Genomic DNA, 17,300 nt, shown 5'->3' with positions numbered 1-17,300 from the left:
ATGATGCCCCAGTCCTGTCCTGACCTCATACCAAGACTAGATGTGTGTACTTTATGCCTATTTTCTGTGATAACAAGAAACCTGCTGACAAGTATTGGGGGCTTGCTATTGTACTCAATATGATCCCACCTTGGGATATCACAGGATCAGGACCAAGGGTCACACCACAAAATACATCTATGCTACAGCTTAGACACAGCCTGGAGTGACCTGTGGCAGCCTTTTATGCTGCTCGAGGAATCCCATATTCAAAGGGTCTGCTCTTAACTCCCAACATGAAGTGATGCTGTGAAATCTCATGTCATGCCCGGTAGCAATAATCTTCATTATTGTCATATTATTTGTTCTTTAAACATCGGCATTCATTTATTTGCTTGTGACTTTAGACGAAGTCTTTCGATCTGGATTATTCTCAAGTCTATCGATCACGCTTTCCGTCTTCACCCGCAACTGCATCTCTCTGCAGAACGTGTGGAGTGCAGACCTCAGAGCGAGGTAGGCATTTTCCATCCCTGACTGGAAAGACCTACCACAAGGGAATAGAAAAATGCACATAAAACACGTTACAGCACACCACCGCCTGGACGTGCGTGGGGCTGGCGGCGCCTAATGCCAGAAAACTCATTTTTGGTTGCCCCATTTGGGGTTGTCCCAAGCGCCGTGTCCGCCACTGACTGGAACTGGCGCACCAAACAGAAGCGGGGAGTCCGGGGACATCGCGCTGTATCGCCCGTGCTATGTGCAGACACGGCTACAATCGCGGCGCACGGTTTCGGTCAGAAAGTGGAGTATTTTGACATGAGTCGGCTGATAAACGCCCGCCGGCCGCTGCTCAGAGACCTTAGACGCAGGCCGGTGCCGAGCTGCGAACGCTTCAGTGGCGATTTTTTGCGTTCTACACCCAAACCTCCTCTTCCCCACACGTAACGTAAAGTCAAAAGCAGCCGATAAAATGTCACCCGCGGGTCTCTATCCCGGGGCGGGGGGCCCGCCCCCGAGGGTGCCGGCTGCCCGGCGCGGGGAGCGGAGCGGAGCGGGGCGGCGGCGCGGCCGCTGGGGCAGGCTGCGCGCGGAAGCGCCGGTCGCCGTTTCCCGCCCGCCGCCCCCGCCCGCGCCCCCGCGCCCCGCCAGCGGGCCGCGCCATGGCGTACGCGACGGCGGCCGCCGCATACCCCGCGCCCTGGGCCGGCCCGCAGCCCGGGCCGCCAGCGGGACGGGGCGAGGCCCGCGGGAGGAGGGCTCGGCTCGCCGCCTGCCCACGTCCCCTCCCAGGCCGAGGAGGAGGAGGAGAAACCGAGCGAGGTCCCGGCAGAGCGGCTAGGAGAGGGTTTGAGAGAGCCCTCCTCCCCCCCCCGGAGGGAAGAGGAAAGGAGAGCCGTGGCGGGCGGCGGAGGATGATAACTTAGGGCCGTCCCTGGTAGTGGGAGCTGCCCGCGCTGCCCGGGCGCGGCTGGGAGGGCGGCAGCGATGTCCCAGGGCACGGCAGGAGGAGGGGGAGCGCCCCAGGTGCTGCCGGAGGGGAAGGAGAGGCAGAGGAAGAGGAGGCGGAGGAAGAAGGAGAGTAAGACGCGGCTGGTGCGTTCCAGCTTGCTGTTACCTGAGGCTGAGGCAGAGAAGTCCAAGAGGACGGTCCTGGCCAGCAACCGCCTCAAGACCACCAAGTACACGGTGCTCTCCTTCCTGCCCAAGAACCTCTTTGAGCAGTTCCACCGCCTGGCCAACGTCTACTTTGTGTTCATCGCGCTCCTCAACTTCTTGCCGGCCGTCAGCGCCTTCCAGCCGGAGCTGGCCTTGGCCCCCGTGCTCTTCATCTTGGCGGTCACTGCCATCAAGGACCTGTGGGAGGATTACAGCCGCTACCGCTCCGACAAGGAGATCAACCACATGGAGTGCCTGGTGTACAGCAGGTGAGGCGGGACGGGTGGGTGCTGGGGACGGGGAGCACCGTGGTGGCAGCCGGCGGTGGGGCCCTATCAGGCACAAGGACTCAGGCGAGCGGAGGTGTGGACGCAGGGCAGCGAGCAGGTCTGTTGTGGAGGGCTTTCGTTTCCACTCCAAGCGCGAAGAAACTTCAGTAGCCCCTGGAGCTGGTGTCTCCCATCTCCTTACTCAGAACTGCAGGAGTTCCTACAGTCCCGTGCCTTCAGATCCGCTCTGATCGGTGGAGTCCCGCAGTAAATCACTGATTTATGAGTGAGCAACATTTTTTATAGGTCTACACATATGCTCCGGGCTTGTTAGTGTTTTATGCTTTAAAAGAAGGACAGTGCATGGCAAAGTGAATGTAAGCATCACAAGCAGTGTTTGATTCGCAAGCCTTTATGTGAACAATTCCCAGTGTGAGCGGTCAGTTACACCAGTGTATAGCTTCAGGCATTAATTTGGTTATAGCAATATGAGACCTCGCTCAAGTAATCTGCTATTAAATCTTCACTGAATGAAGGAAGGATAGAGGCCGAAGGCTTCTGCATTTGAGTTAGGTCTGTGAGGTTTCATGACATGTGAATTAGCCTAAGCTAATTGGTTTTCTAAAGAATGAGGCAGTCTTTCCACTGAACATTTACTTTTAAGTGAATGCTTTTTATTTATCATCTCAAGTGTCATCATTCCCTGTGAGTTTGCTATTTCCCATTGCTCATGGATGGAGCGTTACATCGTTTATTTCCTTCAGATTTTTTTTTTTTTTAAATTATCTGGGCTATACATTTAGAGCATAGCCTTGGTATCCGTAAATCAGACTGAAATGACTTTTGCACCAAGATTTATGTGCTCAGAATCCAGCTTTACAGAATTCTTGTTTTGCTTTTCTCTCAGTGTCAGGTAGTCATCTCATAGTAGCTAGGGCTAAGGTTTTCTGGGGACTGAGAGAAGAATATATTTTCTGAGAGAGCAGGTTTTAGTTCTGTTTCTGATGCTTCTAAGTCTAACAGAAATGAAACACATGCCAAGAAGCTTACACTCTGATTCCTCAGTCTGTCTGGGAGGGGTTCTGCAGGGTGACGTAAGCATTGAGGCAGAGAGCAACTCTCCTATTGCAATGTGAAAAAAAAAATGCTAAAAAGACCTCAGAATAGGCTGCGTTTTCAACATCAGCAGACTCAGCTTGTTATTTTACAAACTCATATCTCACAAGAAATCTCACCCTGGGATATTCCCCCACCAGCAGATATGCTTGCATGGGAACACAATTAAAATGGCCTTATTTCTATAAACTAAACTGAAGATAACCTAGCCAAATCACACATGTTGGCATCACTAAACTAAGGCTGTGCCTAGCACTGTGCTTGCCCGTAGTTGTCCTTAACTCTGAACACTTATGGCGCTGAGGGAGATGGGTGGCAGGAGGGCTAGTAAGGGACTATTCTTGCAGTAAAGTAAAATAGTGCTAATGAGGACAAACCTTTACCAAACACAGTAACTGAAACACAGTTTCCAAATACAAACTGTTTGCCGAATATGAAGTGCAAAACCTGATCTACACACCATTTCTTATATGGCATCAGCATGTGGTTTACCAAACAAAATCAGGTTAGAACTAAGCTCTCGTGCCTCCTAGGTTGAAAAGAAAGAAGTACCTGTTGCAGAAGCTGTTCAAAATATTAATGAATTCCAGTACTAGGATATTAATTCCACCATGTTTCTACCCCCTGCAATTTTCCGTCTCCCTCTCTGCTGCCAAAAAAAAGTAGACACAACTATGAGAAAAGGTGTACCTTTGGTGTTAATATCATTTGTGCTCTTTTGGGAGTCCAAGTGCATTGCCCTTTGTAATGCTTGTGCTGTTCCAGAGTAAAAGTCAGAATTGTTACTTTTTATTGCGGAGTTTAGATTACTGTTGAGTGACACACAGATTAATTTGGGAGTAGTTTGCCTTTGCATTTGCATCAAAGGTGCATGTCAGCCTAATCCCTGGGGGGCAGTGAACATGGAAGCTTAGGAGCTCTATCACCTATTCAGGCACAACTTTCCAACTGGGAGCAGAGCTGAACAATGTGTCCTTACAGCCCACCACAGAAGCCTCATCCCCGGTAGCAGCTCACCTATTTCCACCTTCCAACAGTCCCTAGGAAAATCTTCTCTCCCACAATTAAAAAATAAAAACAAAACAGGAGGTTAAAATAATTTAGTTACATGTTTTTAATGTGCCCACTTTTTCTTCTTTGTTAGCCTTTTTTAAACTTCACCAAGTCACATTTTTTAACATCCTCCAGCCCCAGTGGGTGAGATGGGACTAGAAACTTACTATTTTTGGAAATAAAAACTAAGGTTCTCACTAACTCAAGTGACAGGGAACCAAGATTGAGAGATTTGTATCAAGGTCATGAAAGTTGCTGGGCGTGAGTTCAGAAAAGCTATTTTCTCAGAAAGGTGTCATGCCAGGAGAAACACAAGCGATTGGACCTGGCTTTTACTTTGTTTCCTTAGTCTCTTCGTTTCTGGAAAAATGTTGAAGTATAAATGTCACATAAGGAAGTATTAAATGACAGTTTTTCTCCCCACACCTGTTTCATGCTACCTCTTTATCAGTTTTACCACCTTTTGACCAAGCCAGACTCTCTCTCTCCCCCCACCCCGCTCTGCTCTGTCACTTCCTTGTGGTGCTGCAGAGGCAGACTTTGATGCAAATGCTGTCCTCGATAGAGATGCTTCTGTAGGTAGGGCAGGTTAATGAACATAGCTGCAGTCACGTGCTCCCCTAGGGCTGCCAGAGAGCAGTGACTCTGCTCTTGCTGGTCAGTACTTCGTAGCTCTCAAAGAGGCCTTCTGCAAGACAGGGTGTATCCAAGTGCCAGGGTGGTCTCTTGCACCGTGGTGGGCTCCTTTCCCTGCCAGCCTCCCATGCAGCTGCAAGAGAGCCACCTCAAACATGGACTGCAGCATTGAAACAGACTACAGCAAATGACAGCGAATTATAAGTCAGCAACTTGAGACAGGGACTCTTGCTTCACAGTAGCAGAGAAAAGCCCTCTATCTCATGTTATATCATGTCTAGTGACCAAGTAAAGATTCAAGTCAGATCCTGTGTGTTCTGTCATATATCCTCCCTGTGCTTTTTTTCCTGGCTGCTGAAGTACCCGCTCTCTGTTAGATACAAGCAGCAATTAATAGTGCAGGATCTACAGGACAGAGAGAAAGCAGGGGTAGGCAGAGCCTACTGCTACTCAGGCCAGCTCCTCAGGAGGAGGGTCAACAGCATGCAAGCAGTGTCCACTGTGAGGTCTTCTGGAACAGCCTATGCAGGCTGATCATGTCAGTAATATAATCTGGGGGAAAATACTGTTCTCCTGCTATGCTGACTGCTTGACAGCTGGTGCACAGACTAGGCCACCTTCCTCCTGCCTGCACAGTGGTGTGGACTCAGATGACCCATTCTCTTACAGCCACTGCTGAATCAATGACTCAGTGGCTCATAGCTGGCAACGCTTACCAGACGATAGAACAGCAAAGGATGATGCAACCTGAAGTAAAAAGCTGAAGAGAGATGCAGCTTGTTTTCGCAGAAAGAAGACAGCTTTTGTTTAGAAATTCTGGATGTTTTGGAGAGTCTCTCAAAAGATATTGCTTTCTAGAGTCAGATGCTGGAAAGGGAAAAGACCTGATTCTTTGAGTAAATTGAAAGAAGCTGTTGAGCTTGAATTGGCAGCATATGTCGAGGAATGAAACAGGCTGGAGAATTGCAGACTTGTGTTGCTCTGTGATGGAGTTTGCAGGTCCACCTGTAAGAGCAGTCAGGGTCTTGACAGGCAGAGAGGGAAGGTTGCTTAGCTAAGAGAAGTTAACAGGGCCTCTCCCTGGAGGCCTTTAAGGGCACCTCTCCCCTTTGGCAATACAGAGGAAATTAGGCATTTATTTTGGGAGGACAGTTTCACAGGCCACCTAGAATTTAGATTCCGTGCAGGTGCTTAAGTTAGGAATGCTGTATCACAGGCAAACCTCTTTCTTAGTTGGTTTAAAAGGAGGGAAGTTACAAAGGTGTTAGAGCCCAGCCTGCAGAAAATTGTTTTGTGTGCATAACCTTTGCAAACCTGTGATCATCCTAGTCTCCTCTTTCTTCCTCTTCCTCATTTCCATCACCAGGGATGGAGGTTGAAGACCAGAGATTACAAATTTGCAATCTTAACAGTGAGATCTTGTTTGGCTAGTTACTTTTCTGCATTATTATCTTGGACTTGGAGGATGGGAGGGTGATTTTTTTCTTTGCAGTTACTGTCCTTCAGTGGTCACCAGCTCTGGCTGGAGTTGTGGATTGCACATGTAAATGTTTGCTCCAAATAATTCTAGGATTCACACGTTGCTGCCACTGTTAAATATTTGATAGAACTAAATTTGTCACTGGAGCAGAAGTGTTAAAACTCTTCTAAGCAGGGGCTTTGTTTTCGGTGTGCTGTTACAAAGTATGGTATACATTTACATGGTATGTAAATAGAAGATGAATAGTGATAACTACAATCACAACAAATAATGGCACTCATCCAGCAGGGAATTACATTTTGTTACTGACTCAGTGCTGTGTTGGTGAAATAATCCCTGCTAACATTTTTCTAGGAGCCTTATGTTCAAAACCAAAGAGCTTTGCTTTTTAAATCTCTGTAACTCTTGCTGTGTCCATTGAAGAGTATTGCTAATGGTCTCTGCATACTGATCAGAGAGTGATAACTGCTTCTTCTGTCAACCTGTGACTTAGAAAATCCATGACAAATTGGAATTTACGACCGGATATTTGTCTCCCCTGAGGTGTGGAAAATGTTTAATGGGGCACTCAGGCAGCTATCAAAGCAGGCTGTTTTACATTAAATGTTAATATCTTTCTGCAAAACTGAAGAGGAGGAAAGAAGAGCATTTGATGTGGGCAACATGTTTCATACAGTTTCCAAAATATACTCCCTTATTCCTCCCCCCCTGTCAACCCACCAGTGAAAGCAATTCCAGCCTTGGAGAAAAAAGATACAGAAGTGTTACCAAATCCTCACAAGTGCACGGCAGATCCTACTCATGGCCTCTAAAATAGCCATATGATGACTTGCCCTGCAACCACTTCACTTCTTAGGTGCCTTATTTTGCTGGCAACGCCAGTCTCTGGGGAGTTGGGAGACTTGAATAGACCAGAGTAGTTTCTTGTCCCAAAACATGCTGGCAGGGTACGACATTGCTCACCAGAAGAAATAAGCCTGTCTCATCCCTTCCAGAACACAAATGTCACTAGATGTGATTCAAAAGGAAACTACCTGGGATTACTCAGTTTCCTCTCTGAGTGAGCTTGGTGCACAGAAAGCTGAAAGCAGAAAGTAGCGGTCTGAATCTGTTGGTGAAGTCAGTGTTCCCTCCCTGAGTTTCAGAGAGGTGCAGCTCTGATCATCTTACTGTGTCTTTGCCCTTCGCTTCAGTTTGAGCCAGGTTTGCAGTGAGTAAACTCAGCGGGAGATGTAGTAGAGGCTCTTCTGTTAGACTGATAAGGAGCAATTTCATTTGGCTGTAGAGTTTATCCTCGTAGCAAGGGATGTCTGTGCTAATCTTCTGAGATGTAGCCAGCTGCAATGCACAGGAGAACCCATCTGTCTGTCCAACTGTACGTATGCAGTTTATTTGCTATTCATTGTAGGGCAAATTTTCCAAGTGCCTGAGCTTCACTACTGGAAAAGAAAAATGCTTGCCTCTTATTACTAAGCTCTTTCATTTGTATAGGATGTCATGAGAGCAGTTGTAGGCTGTTTCACATGCCTCTGGCTAACTGCCAAAGAAGATGCTGTTAATCTCCACTGAAGGACCTAGTGATGTCCCCAGATTAATTTTTGCAGATACGTGCTGCACCCTGGAGAGACACCATAGCTTGTGCTAAGCAGACCACAGCCCTGAAGTATAGGTGGCCACCCTGGGTGCAGATCTATTTGCTCTCATGTGTCAGTATTATCTTGAGACCATGGTTATTTCTAGAGGTGGCCAAAAGAATAGCAGATCTACCTGATTCTGTCAGCGTACATTTCCAAAGGAGCTATACAAGAGGAAAGAATTGCATGTATTGTTCAATTCTGCCTGATACTGTGATTCCAGATTCCACCTTCCATGTGTCATCTAGTCAGCAGAACTGGAAACCAGAATTGAAAACCCTGACAACCGTGCTATACATCAATGTTTTATGGAACTGCTTATTAGCTAGCATGGCATAACTTAGCCAGGGCATTCCTCCAGAAGTACTTAATAGAGTAGTGCTCTCAAGCCTTGCCTGGGAGGCCTTAATTTTACTGTGGGAATGTTGGAGGACACCAGGGAATGAAGAAGACTTAAATGGCTTCTTGTGGTTTTCCCTCCTCCTTCTGACTAATGTTGGCTGATAAGGAAGATGAAAATAGAGAAGGAAGGAGGGTCCCTGCCACTGACTGGGCAGGACTTACTCAGACACCTCATCCAGGCTTACACAATCCTTATGGATGGACAGGCTGCCTACCTTGATGCAGAAGCAGGAGACATCTGAGTGCCAAATCTCCCCTTGCCGTGTAATCCAGCATGCTCCCCATTTGCAGGCTAGTCACTCTGCCCAAGAGGCGTCTAAGAAGTGCCTCTCCTCTCCCCCTGCAACACTAGGCCTTTTGGGTATGTGGAGCTTTTGTGTATATACACAGTAAGGGCAAAGTAGCTGGCAAGCCAAATGCATGGCTTCAGGGTTATTCCCAATTTGCAGGATTTACGCTGTGCAGGCTTGGTTTTAGCAACCACATATATTGAGAGCAATTAAGTTCATGAAAAGCAGAACAATTTGTTTCAGTTCACATAGTTGGGAAGGCGAACCAGTTTCCCCAGCTTACCTTCAGCCTCAGTGTTTTTTCACTTGGGAGTTGGCACTAAGGCAACTGTGTTAGTGGCCAGTCATGTTTGTACCCAGAAGGGATCCGCAGCAGATACACGATCTGAACCCTGCAGCAATACACTCTGCCTCACCTTGTCTCACCAGGATGTGAAGCAAGACAGTGGGAGTCTCTACGCACTGGGCCAGGGAGAGTGCATTTCAGTGAACGGCATAATCATAAAGTGAGGAACCAACTCAATGCTAAAAGCCAGGACGCTGACCTCTTCCTGATAAATTTGCATAGGTATGGGTAGCAGCTTCCTCTGATGTAAGTCAAGCAGAAAAGCTGACCCACACCCAAAAGCAGCCACAACACAAATGTGTGAAAGATGCTAGCTTATAGCTTTTCTCAGGTAGGTGCTTGTGGTGGTGTGGAGGAGAGAGGCGGTGCAAATGGCAGTGACATCCTGTCCCAGGAGCTTGAGTGGCCCTAATATTGAGTTCAACTGAGGAAATGTACGTACATATACAAATATGTCTTTGATTCTGAAAGATTTGATAAAGCAGGCCTCGGATTTAGTTTGAGGAAGATGACCTGCATGTTTCTGAATCACTTGGTTTAATCGTTGCTGCCTGTATAGGAAGTGGGATTGAGGAGGATTCAAACTAACAGTGCCTGCAAGATGTGAGCTGAAGGGATCAACTTCCTCTCTTTTACTATTTCTAGGATATAGCTACACAGCCTGTCCATGGAAAGCTGCTAGCCACCCAGCTAATAAGGTGTTCTGTCCTGTGAACTGCTGAGGATATCTAACCCTTATGAGCTGGCAAACTACCACCTAGTTCTTTGCTCCAAGAGGAGCAATGTTTTATTCTGTTTCGAGACTGTTGCAGGTGGAGATCTCTGCCATGGTCAGTCTACATCCTTAAGGCCATGTTGGTCAAAGGATAGTCTTGAACTGGCAAGGCATGCGTTTTCAGGGGCAAGGCATGCATTTTAGTGGTAGGGAACATCTGCCATCTCCTCTGCTATTTTCTTACAATTTTATTCTTGTCTGATCACAGTTTCTCTAGAGCAACAAACAGGCCAGTCTCTCCAGTGCAGCGGCCAACATTTGCATCATGCCCAGTCATTTCATAAAACCAGACTCCGCTGGAGATTTGTTATAATAGGCATCGAGGTCACTTGTTTTGTTTTTATGTTCTGGTTGCCTGGAAATACTGACCTACTTCAAGGAAGAGTTGAAATGTTTGACAGACAACTGCACTCCAGTTCTTATGTATCTGTGCTGCTATTATATTAACCCGGAGGGTGTGAACACTATTGCAGAATATTTGGTATTTCTGTAGTTTCAATGGAGGTTTTAGTTTTGACCTTTTGGAGAGAAAGTCCATTATGAAGTGACAGCATTTGTAACTATAGCTCTTTTACCTTTGTATGTTATCTTATGCTTGCTAGGCTTTTTCTAAGTTGTACAGCCATATACCTATATGCTTGCCCCTTGTCTGTTCACCTTCCTGTCTTCCAGTAACAACCTGAATATGCCTGTTTCAGCTATATTAGCTGATTTTGTTTGTTCAGTAACAAGTCATTGGGCAAGTTGTGAAATCTCCCAAAATATTGAGGCCAACACACGAAGTGCTGAACAGCAGTCACCTAAATACAACTGTGAGCATGTTCAGGATCTCTCAAAATCCAGATATGGAGTAAGATGCCTCAGAAGAGATGCCAGTGGACAAATTTTAGCAGGCAGATTTAGCAGCCAAACCCTTAAAGGTGCAGGAAGTTCATGAAGTGCATTAGAAAGATGTAATCTATTTTGGGCAAAAGTAGATTATAAGAGATCAAATCTAATATACCTAAATCTGATCTTGCAGTTGTAGCTCATTATTTTTGTGTGGCCCCACAGTTATATTTGGGGGTTCATATGCTTTCTATATTTTCCAGCTGAAACAACGACACTCCCTTTGTAGAATTCCCATGTTCTCATTGTCAGCTTCCCCTTGCTATACTTCCCTCTTCTGTACACCTGCAAAGCTGTGAAGCAAAAGCTTGATCTTACACAGTTTACCAGAATAAAGACATACATTGTTTTTATCTCTATACTTGAGAGCATTTTGATCTTCCTTCCTTTGCTATCATATGTTCATATTTTATCAGAGATGCTTGGATAGCGGTGCCTATCTCCTGATAGACAGGTTGATTTGCGTCTTAACTCTTCTGTATATGTCATTAGTTGTCTTCCCTGTAAACAGCAGTGAGCTGCTGATTGTATCTGGCTGGCAGGAAACCTTCTCAAGCGCTAATTAGGTTCTCTCTGGCCTGACAAGGGTATTTCCTGAAGGAGTTTGTCAGGTTCTTTCTGGCACATGAGGTGAGATTTATTTCATGTTTCTTTTAGCTAAAAGGTATATGTCCAGTCTAACCAAGTCATCTACACTTGTGCCACAGTCAGTGGAGTGCATTGAATGGTTTAGAGGGGAGGAGGAAATCCATTTTATTTGAGACACTTACCTTAGGTTAGTTTGAATCAGGAGGTCCTTACCTCTCTCCAGTGATGATACAGGTGAAGCTGAACTAGATGACTTGCTTATACAGCTAAGTTCAGGTACGATGAATCCTGTTAGTAAACTCAGAGGGGATAGATTTTAATTTTAATTCCTGTTAATGCTTCATATGATTTTTGGACTGTAGAAGAGTAGCCTGTCCTGCTTAATATATTTAATGATTTATTTAAGAACTACGCTTTGAGAATCACAGATGCAAGTATGTTCACTTGCTAGGTGAAGGGGATAACACAGTATACACTTTTTCATCTCCTGCCGCATTCTGCCTTCAGCATTAGCCATTAACATATTGTTTGTACTTGTGAAATATATTTATATAATTTATCTCAGTGCTGAGAAACAATGTGAAAGATGAGTTGTTAGCAATAAATAATTTTCCTCTTTGAATAACTGATTATATTTGCATTTCTGTGGAGTTTTTCAGGCTGCCCACATAATGCGAGGAATCTTGGTATTTTGGGATGTTATTTGCTCTTTAACCTCAGATGCAGCTTTTGGGGAGGAGTGTTGAAACATAAGGTAGGAAGTTCCTAATTCTGCTTTCTTCAGTTCGTCTGGATATATCTTTCTCTCCAAAAGGTCTGGATAAATATTAGGTCAACTAAAACCACTTTGCAGCTGTGTCTCTTAAAATGCAGAGGGCAGTTATGTGTTTGACATAATCATGGCTGTTACAAGAGTGAAAAGGGGGCTTGTCAGGCGTCTTACAAATATCACATATGGCTATTGGGCTTATGTTTTATGTCCAGTAGGATCAGATGTTAAAACCTGCAAGCGATATTGCTAGGTGATCAGGGATTGAATCAGAGGCATCAATGGTGAAATTATTCTGCTAATTTTGAGTATCACTGATTTACCCATGGTTGCCAATTTCTATGCTGGAATTTTAGTGCCTGTCCATATGGGAGCACAGGCACATGCAGACATACCATGTAGCCGTGTAAGAGGTATTGCACCATAAGATGTCATGCCACTGTTTGCCATCTTGAAAGTCCTAAATTCTGTTCATCTGATTGCAGCGTTTGACACTCTGCTCTTCCTTATTGTTCAGGCTTAAATGTACTGTCTCCTATCAGGTTTTTCTTACATATGTCTCATTTATTTTCAGTGCAGTTCGCTGTGCTTGTCTGCTCTTTGTGACGGGATCATGGCTGTGTGGGGGAGCTCCTATTTCTGTCAGATCCTGTGGTACAGCTTTCCAAAATGCAAGTTCAACAGAAAAGCTGTACCACAGCTGAGCCAGCCATCAGTCTAGTAGTGCTGATGTTTAATCTGTGGCACCCATTTTCCAGGAGTCCAATTTAAAGTCCATAATAGCCCTTGTCATGGACTGAACAATCCATGATATCCCTTCAATTTGAGGAATACTACAGTGGACTCCATTTTTTAAGTGCTGCCATGTTATATAATAAACGTGACCTATTAGCAGTGAAATAGCTTTTCTTCCTGGAGTGCCAGCTCATGCCAGAAAAATGTGTGTTAAGACCAGTAAGACCCATCTGCCAAAGAATATTGCAGCATAGGATCCCCAGCCTGACAGCGTATCGCTATATGTAGAGCTAGCAAAGCTAGCACTGAAATATAGTCTAGGATGAAAAGTCAACAACCAGTGGATTTTGTGTATTTGCCAAGTGTTTGGTTGTTGATGTGTTTTTTAGTTTGGGGTTGTTGTGTGTTTGGTTTTTCTTCCAGTTAATAAGTCAGGTAGAAATTATCCGTTACTACCCCATTTTCAAAACTGTTAAAGAATCAGTCTGATCATTACCAATGTCACTAAAGATAAAACTCATAAGAAAACTTAAGTCCAAAACATTTATTTCTTTTTCAAACAGAAGTACTGAAGAAGAATCTAGCATGATGAAGAAAGAAATAGCGTTTTTGAAGCACATATAGTGTCTCTACCTTTTAAAGCCTTTGTTCAGCATTTTAGTCTAAGATTTCTCTAAAATTCCCCATGGTTATTCTAAATTCAATCCTCCTTGGAATGCAGGGAGCAGAAGAGGAGGAGGAGAGTGCCTGAGTTTATTTTCAATGGCATTTGGTTTGGCTTGGAGGATTTTTATAACGCTAATTTGCTCCTTGCTTATTAATTCATGTTCTTCCTCTGCTGCTCCTAAATTGGAAACTTTCCATTTTACATCTGGCAATCTTGTCCTCCATTGTTTAACCTTTATGCTTTATCACTAGAAATAGCTGTTTTGTGCAGTGAATCCAGCCTCTTAGTCATAATAACATTCCCTTCAGCTGTCCTATCTGGCAACTTCTAGGAAGGTTTTGGGGTTTGTTTTTTTGTTTTGTTTTTTTAACCACTATCCACATTTACAGAAAGCATGCCTGAGTTGATGGTGCTGCACCTTCCAAAAAGTTTTAAGCAAGAAAAATATAGTACCTGTTCTTTACCACCGGAAGAAAGTTTAGAAACACAACCACATCTACAGAAGTGGCTAAGACCAATGGTGCATTGCCCCAGCTAGTTGAGCAGTATTGAAACAACATGCAGACCCCGATTGCTGATCATCTGGGAGCAGAGTTCTTACTTTTCCAATTACTGAATATACATCCAGATGTCCAACACTTCTGTGGGATGTCTTCTCATCCACGTCTAACTCTTTTCTGACCTGGTTTTGTAACTCCTTAGTTACAGTTAGATTCCACAGCAGTTTGGTCCACAGAGGTCATACACAATATGAAAATATCGTCTGCAAAGTAAGGGTCCCCAGTCAGTGTTCCCTGTAACTTTTATTACTGTGCTACACACCTGTACATACTCAGTGGAAGCTCTAAGGTGGTATGCAGTACACAGTGAGAAACTATGCGCTTTGTATTTAAAAAGTTTAGTCTGTTCATCTTGTTGCCCAAGTATAACTCAAATAAGAGGCAAAGACCAGAAAAAAAGAGAGATTTTTTTGACTGTGATTTCCTGTGCAGTTGGTTACATGAATGCTAGTCCTTAAAACTCTCAGCTGTACAAAGTGTGTTTACATGGCACACATTGAGCATGAAGCAGCGCTGTCCCAGCTGGTATATCTAAACACCTTCAGAGCACCATGCAGAGGTGCTTGCTGCTCTGGAAGCAATATGGGCCATTACTGCTGTGCTGTCTCTTGGCAGGGCTTGTCGGCTCAAACATGGCCAAGTTCACATGACTAACAGTTTTCTGTTTGTGGATGGGGCACAGCAGGTGGGAGTTTACGACCCTGCACCCTGCTCTAATTTATTGCCCTTAGACTGAAAAAAGCCAGTAAGAATGGTCAGTAAGTGCAGATGCAAATTGCATGACTATGCTTAATTTTGGGGGGTTATTTCAGTTTAACTGAGACCAAATGCATGGTAAACCATGATTCTCATTACTGGCAGTTAATGCAGCAGTGTTTCCAGAGTAACTTTGGATGAGGAAGTAAATTGTGAAAAATGGAACCCTGTCAAAACACTTTTTTTTTTTTTTTAACAGACATGTATATAGTAGGTGTGATTTACCACATCAGCACAGATCAAATTACCAGAAGACTCATGATTCAGGCTTGAAAAGCAAATTAAACAAGCTGGATATAGGCTTAAGATACTCAAGTGAAACAGATGTAAACAAGTGCTACTGCAAGTTGTTATCCTTCTACCGTATTTCTCCCATCTGAATCCATTTTTACTGAGAACTTAAATGAAGTGAAAAAGCTGCTTTTGAATCCTTAGTAAGGGAGCACAACATTCTTAGGAGTTTTCCAAAGTTTCAAAAAAGTAACCTGTCAGTACCACAGCAGCATAGGCAGTTCATGTTCCAGAGTAATGTTTACCCTGCTTGAAGTCAGCAGGAGGACTCTCTTTGAGCCATGAGCTTTCCCCTGGCTTTCTAGAATAAGATCCTTTTTGCAAGTCGGACCTTCCTTTGGTCAATCTGACACCCTCAGTATGATGTACGGGATCACCTCCCATGGCCTTAAACTTCACTGGCTTTCATACTTGACATCTGTCCGCATCTGTCCCTGTCGTAAGGCCAATCCCTGGTGATTTGTGTAGGGAACTCAAAGGTACATTTATGCCGCCCAGCAAGGAGGTCTGTGTTGGCACTGCGGCAGGCTGGTGTGTTGGTATGGGCAGAGCCCAACATAGCATTACTCAGATTAGTGTCTTCAAGCTGCTCTGCAAGGCTTGTTAGCTAGTCTGCATGAGGCACGTAATGCTTTGTTACGGTCATACTGCTTTGAGAGAAAAGTTGGCTTTACAGCAGTTGTTTCAAATGTCTCCAACTTGAGTTTCAAGATTATTTTGCACCTCAGAGGGCTCTCTGAGCCTGATTTACATACACGTTCTAATCAAGAAGAAATATTGAGGTTAAAATGCTTACAGCTGTAGATGGCACCATCAAATGTTCAATCCTTCAACTGGGAAAGTATTAAAAAGATGATTGGGAGCTTAATAAGTCTTAAAATGTATACGAGTGGAGTCATAGCTGTTCCTCTGTAAGGAAGCAGAGGGCATTTTGTAAACAACAGTTGGTTCGCTTTACAACAGGGTGGCTACAAGGAGAAAATGGCCAGGGTGACAGTTTTGCTGTCTTGTCAAGAGAAAGTGTGACTTCACACTTAGTAAGTTAGCAGTTTGTATGCTGGGAGAGCTGTCTTATTTTGCATAGCTGTGCTGTTTATCAAGAAACCTCTGAATAATAGACAGCAAACAGCCACCAAATGGGTAGCCATTACAAAAGCAGAGGTAGGTCTTCTTCTGCAGGCCTCCAAAGAGTCCAGAAACTGGTGGCCAAAATAACCACAGTGTTTTCATGGTACTGAAAGCAGGCAATGCACAATAGCCAAGAAAGTAGAAATACGGTCTTTTCACCGTGACTTGGGATTACGCTTTGGCCAGTTTAGACTTTTGGTCCTGGTTTTACATTTCCAGGAGAGGCGCTTCACCTGTGAAGTTGTGCTTTAAACTCTCCTGGCACAGAGAGGGCTGATGGTTGACAAAGAGATCAGGCTGCAAGGGTGGGACAAGCAGTCGTTAATTCAGCGTGCTAGGAGAGGGAAGAACAGAGCCAGACTTCATGCATCAGTAGCACTGGCTCTGTCTCCTGTTTCAAATTATTAAAATAACACTTCAGTGGTTTTTTAAAAGGCATTTTCCTAAATGCTCTCTAATGCCCATAACAATTTTAGATGCTGGGAAGTAAATATTTTTCTTCTACCGGTGTGTTATGGGTTTTTTTCCCACTTGGCAAGCACTGGTATTTGGAGGTTTTGTGTTTTGTTTTGGTTATTCTTCTACAATATTTAGGATGAAGTAGAAATTAGCTTTGCTACCAACACCTTGCAGATACACACACACACACACACAAAATACTTGAACTTGCCAAAACAAGTTATTTTTTGCATCAGCATTCTTATTTTCTGCTTGTATGTTTTCAGAAAAGGAGTGCTTCTTACCAGCTGCTGTGAACAAAACATTGTGTCTGCAAGATTGATAAACTGATGGCTTTTTAGTTAGTACTGTAGAGGTCAGCTATGGGAAAGACAGTTGGAGAAAAATAAAATTTGATTATTAGAAGGCCACTTAAGATAAGACCAATGTTAAGATAAATTAAAAACTAAGGCAAAAGACAAATGTGGTTCTGACCTCTAATGTCAGAAAAATGAACTGTTAGTGCTTATAACTGGGCCTTGAAATGAGCCATGGGAGTAGACGAGGGCTCTGTGATGGTTTTGATTTACATCCAGCCCTTGATTTCTTTTTTTGATAGACAGTTTTCTATATCATGACAGACTAATTTTGCTTCACAAGCACATGAACTCTCCTTGCAGCAAGATGGGAACATCACCTGTAAGAGAAAGTCAGCAGTCCCAAGGCAAGCTATATCATATCTTCCCCAAGTCAGGGCTTTAAGGGAGTCAGTGAATAAAGATGTGCTTACCGTATTATTCCTGTTTATCCAGAGCACTATTAAATATCCCATCTACGCTAG

The 17,300-nt window shown here is 44.3% G+C and overlaps 1 protein-coding gene and 1 long non-coding RNA gene across 2 annotated transcripts in view; one reads left to right on the top strand and one right to left on the bottom strand.

The window, feature by feature from the left end:
- The first annotated feature begins 1,216 nt into the window (after positions 1-1,216).
- Positions 1,217-17,300, top strand: part of LOC115334560 (phospholipid-transporting ATPase VA-like) — a 109,736-nt gene continuing 93,652 nt past the window's right edge. The window contains 1 exon segment of the mRNA XM_029998900.2: positions 1,217-1,907. Within this exon segment, the coding sequence (XP_029854760.1) occupies positions 1,468-1,907 (440 nt within the window). The 5' untranslated portion in view covers positions 1,217-1,467.
- LOC115334561 overlaps positions 13,149-17,300 on the bottom strand; it is a 13,954-nt gene continuing 9,802 nt past the window's right edge. Inside the window, exon 3 of the long non-coding RNA XR_003921153.2 lies at positions 13,149-14,049. This is a non-coding gene — a long non-coding RNA (uncharacterized LOC115334561). The remainder of the gene's footprint in view (positions 14,050-17,300) is intronic.

The sequence above is a fragment of the Aquila chrysaetos genome, chromosome 23, assembly GCF_900496995.4.
Source record: "Aquila chrysaetos chrysaetos chromosome 23, bAquChr1.4, whole genome shotgun sequence".
In the NCBI taxonomy this organism is placed as follows: domain Eukaryota; kingdom Metazoa; phylum Chordata; class Aves; order Accipitriformes; family Accipitridae; genus Aquila; species Aquila chrysaetos.
This window is presented reverse-complemented; position numbering and strand designations above follow the sequence as displayed.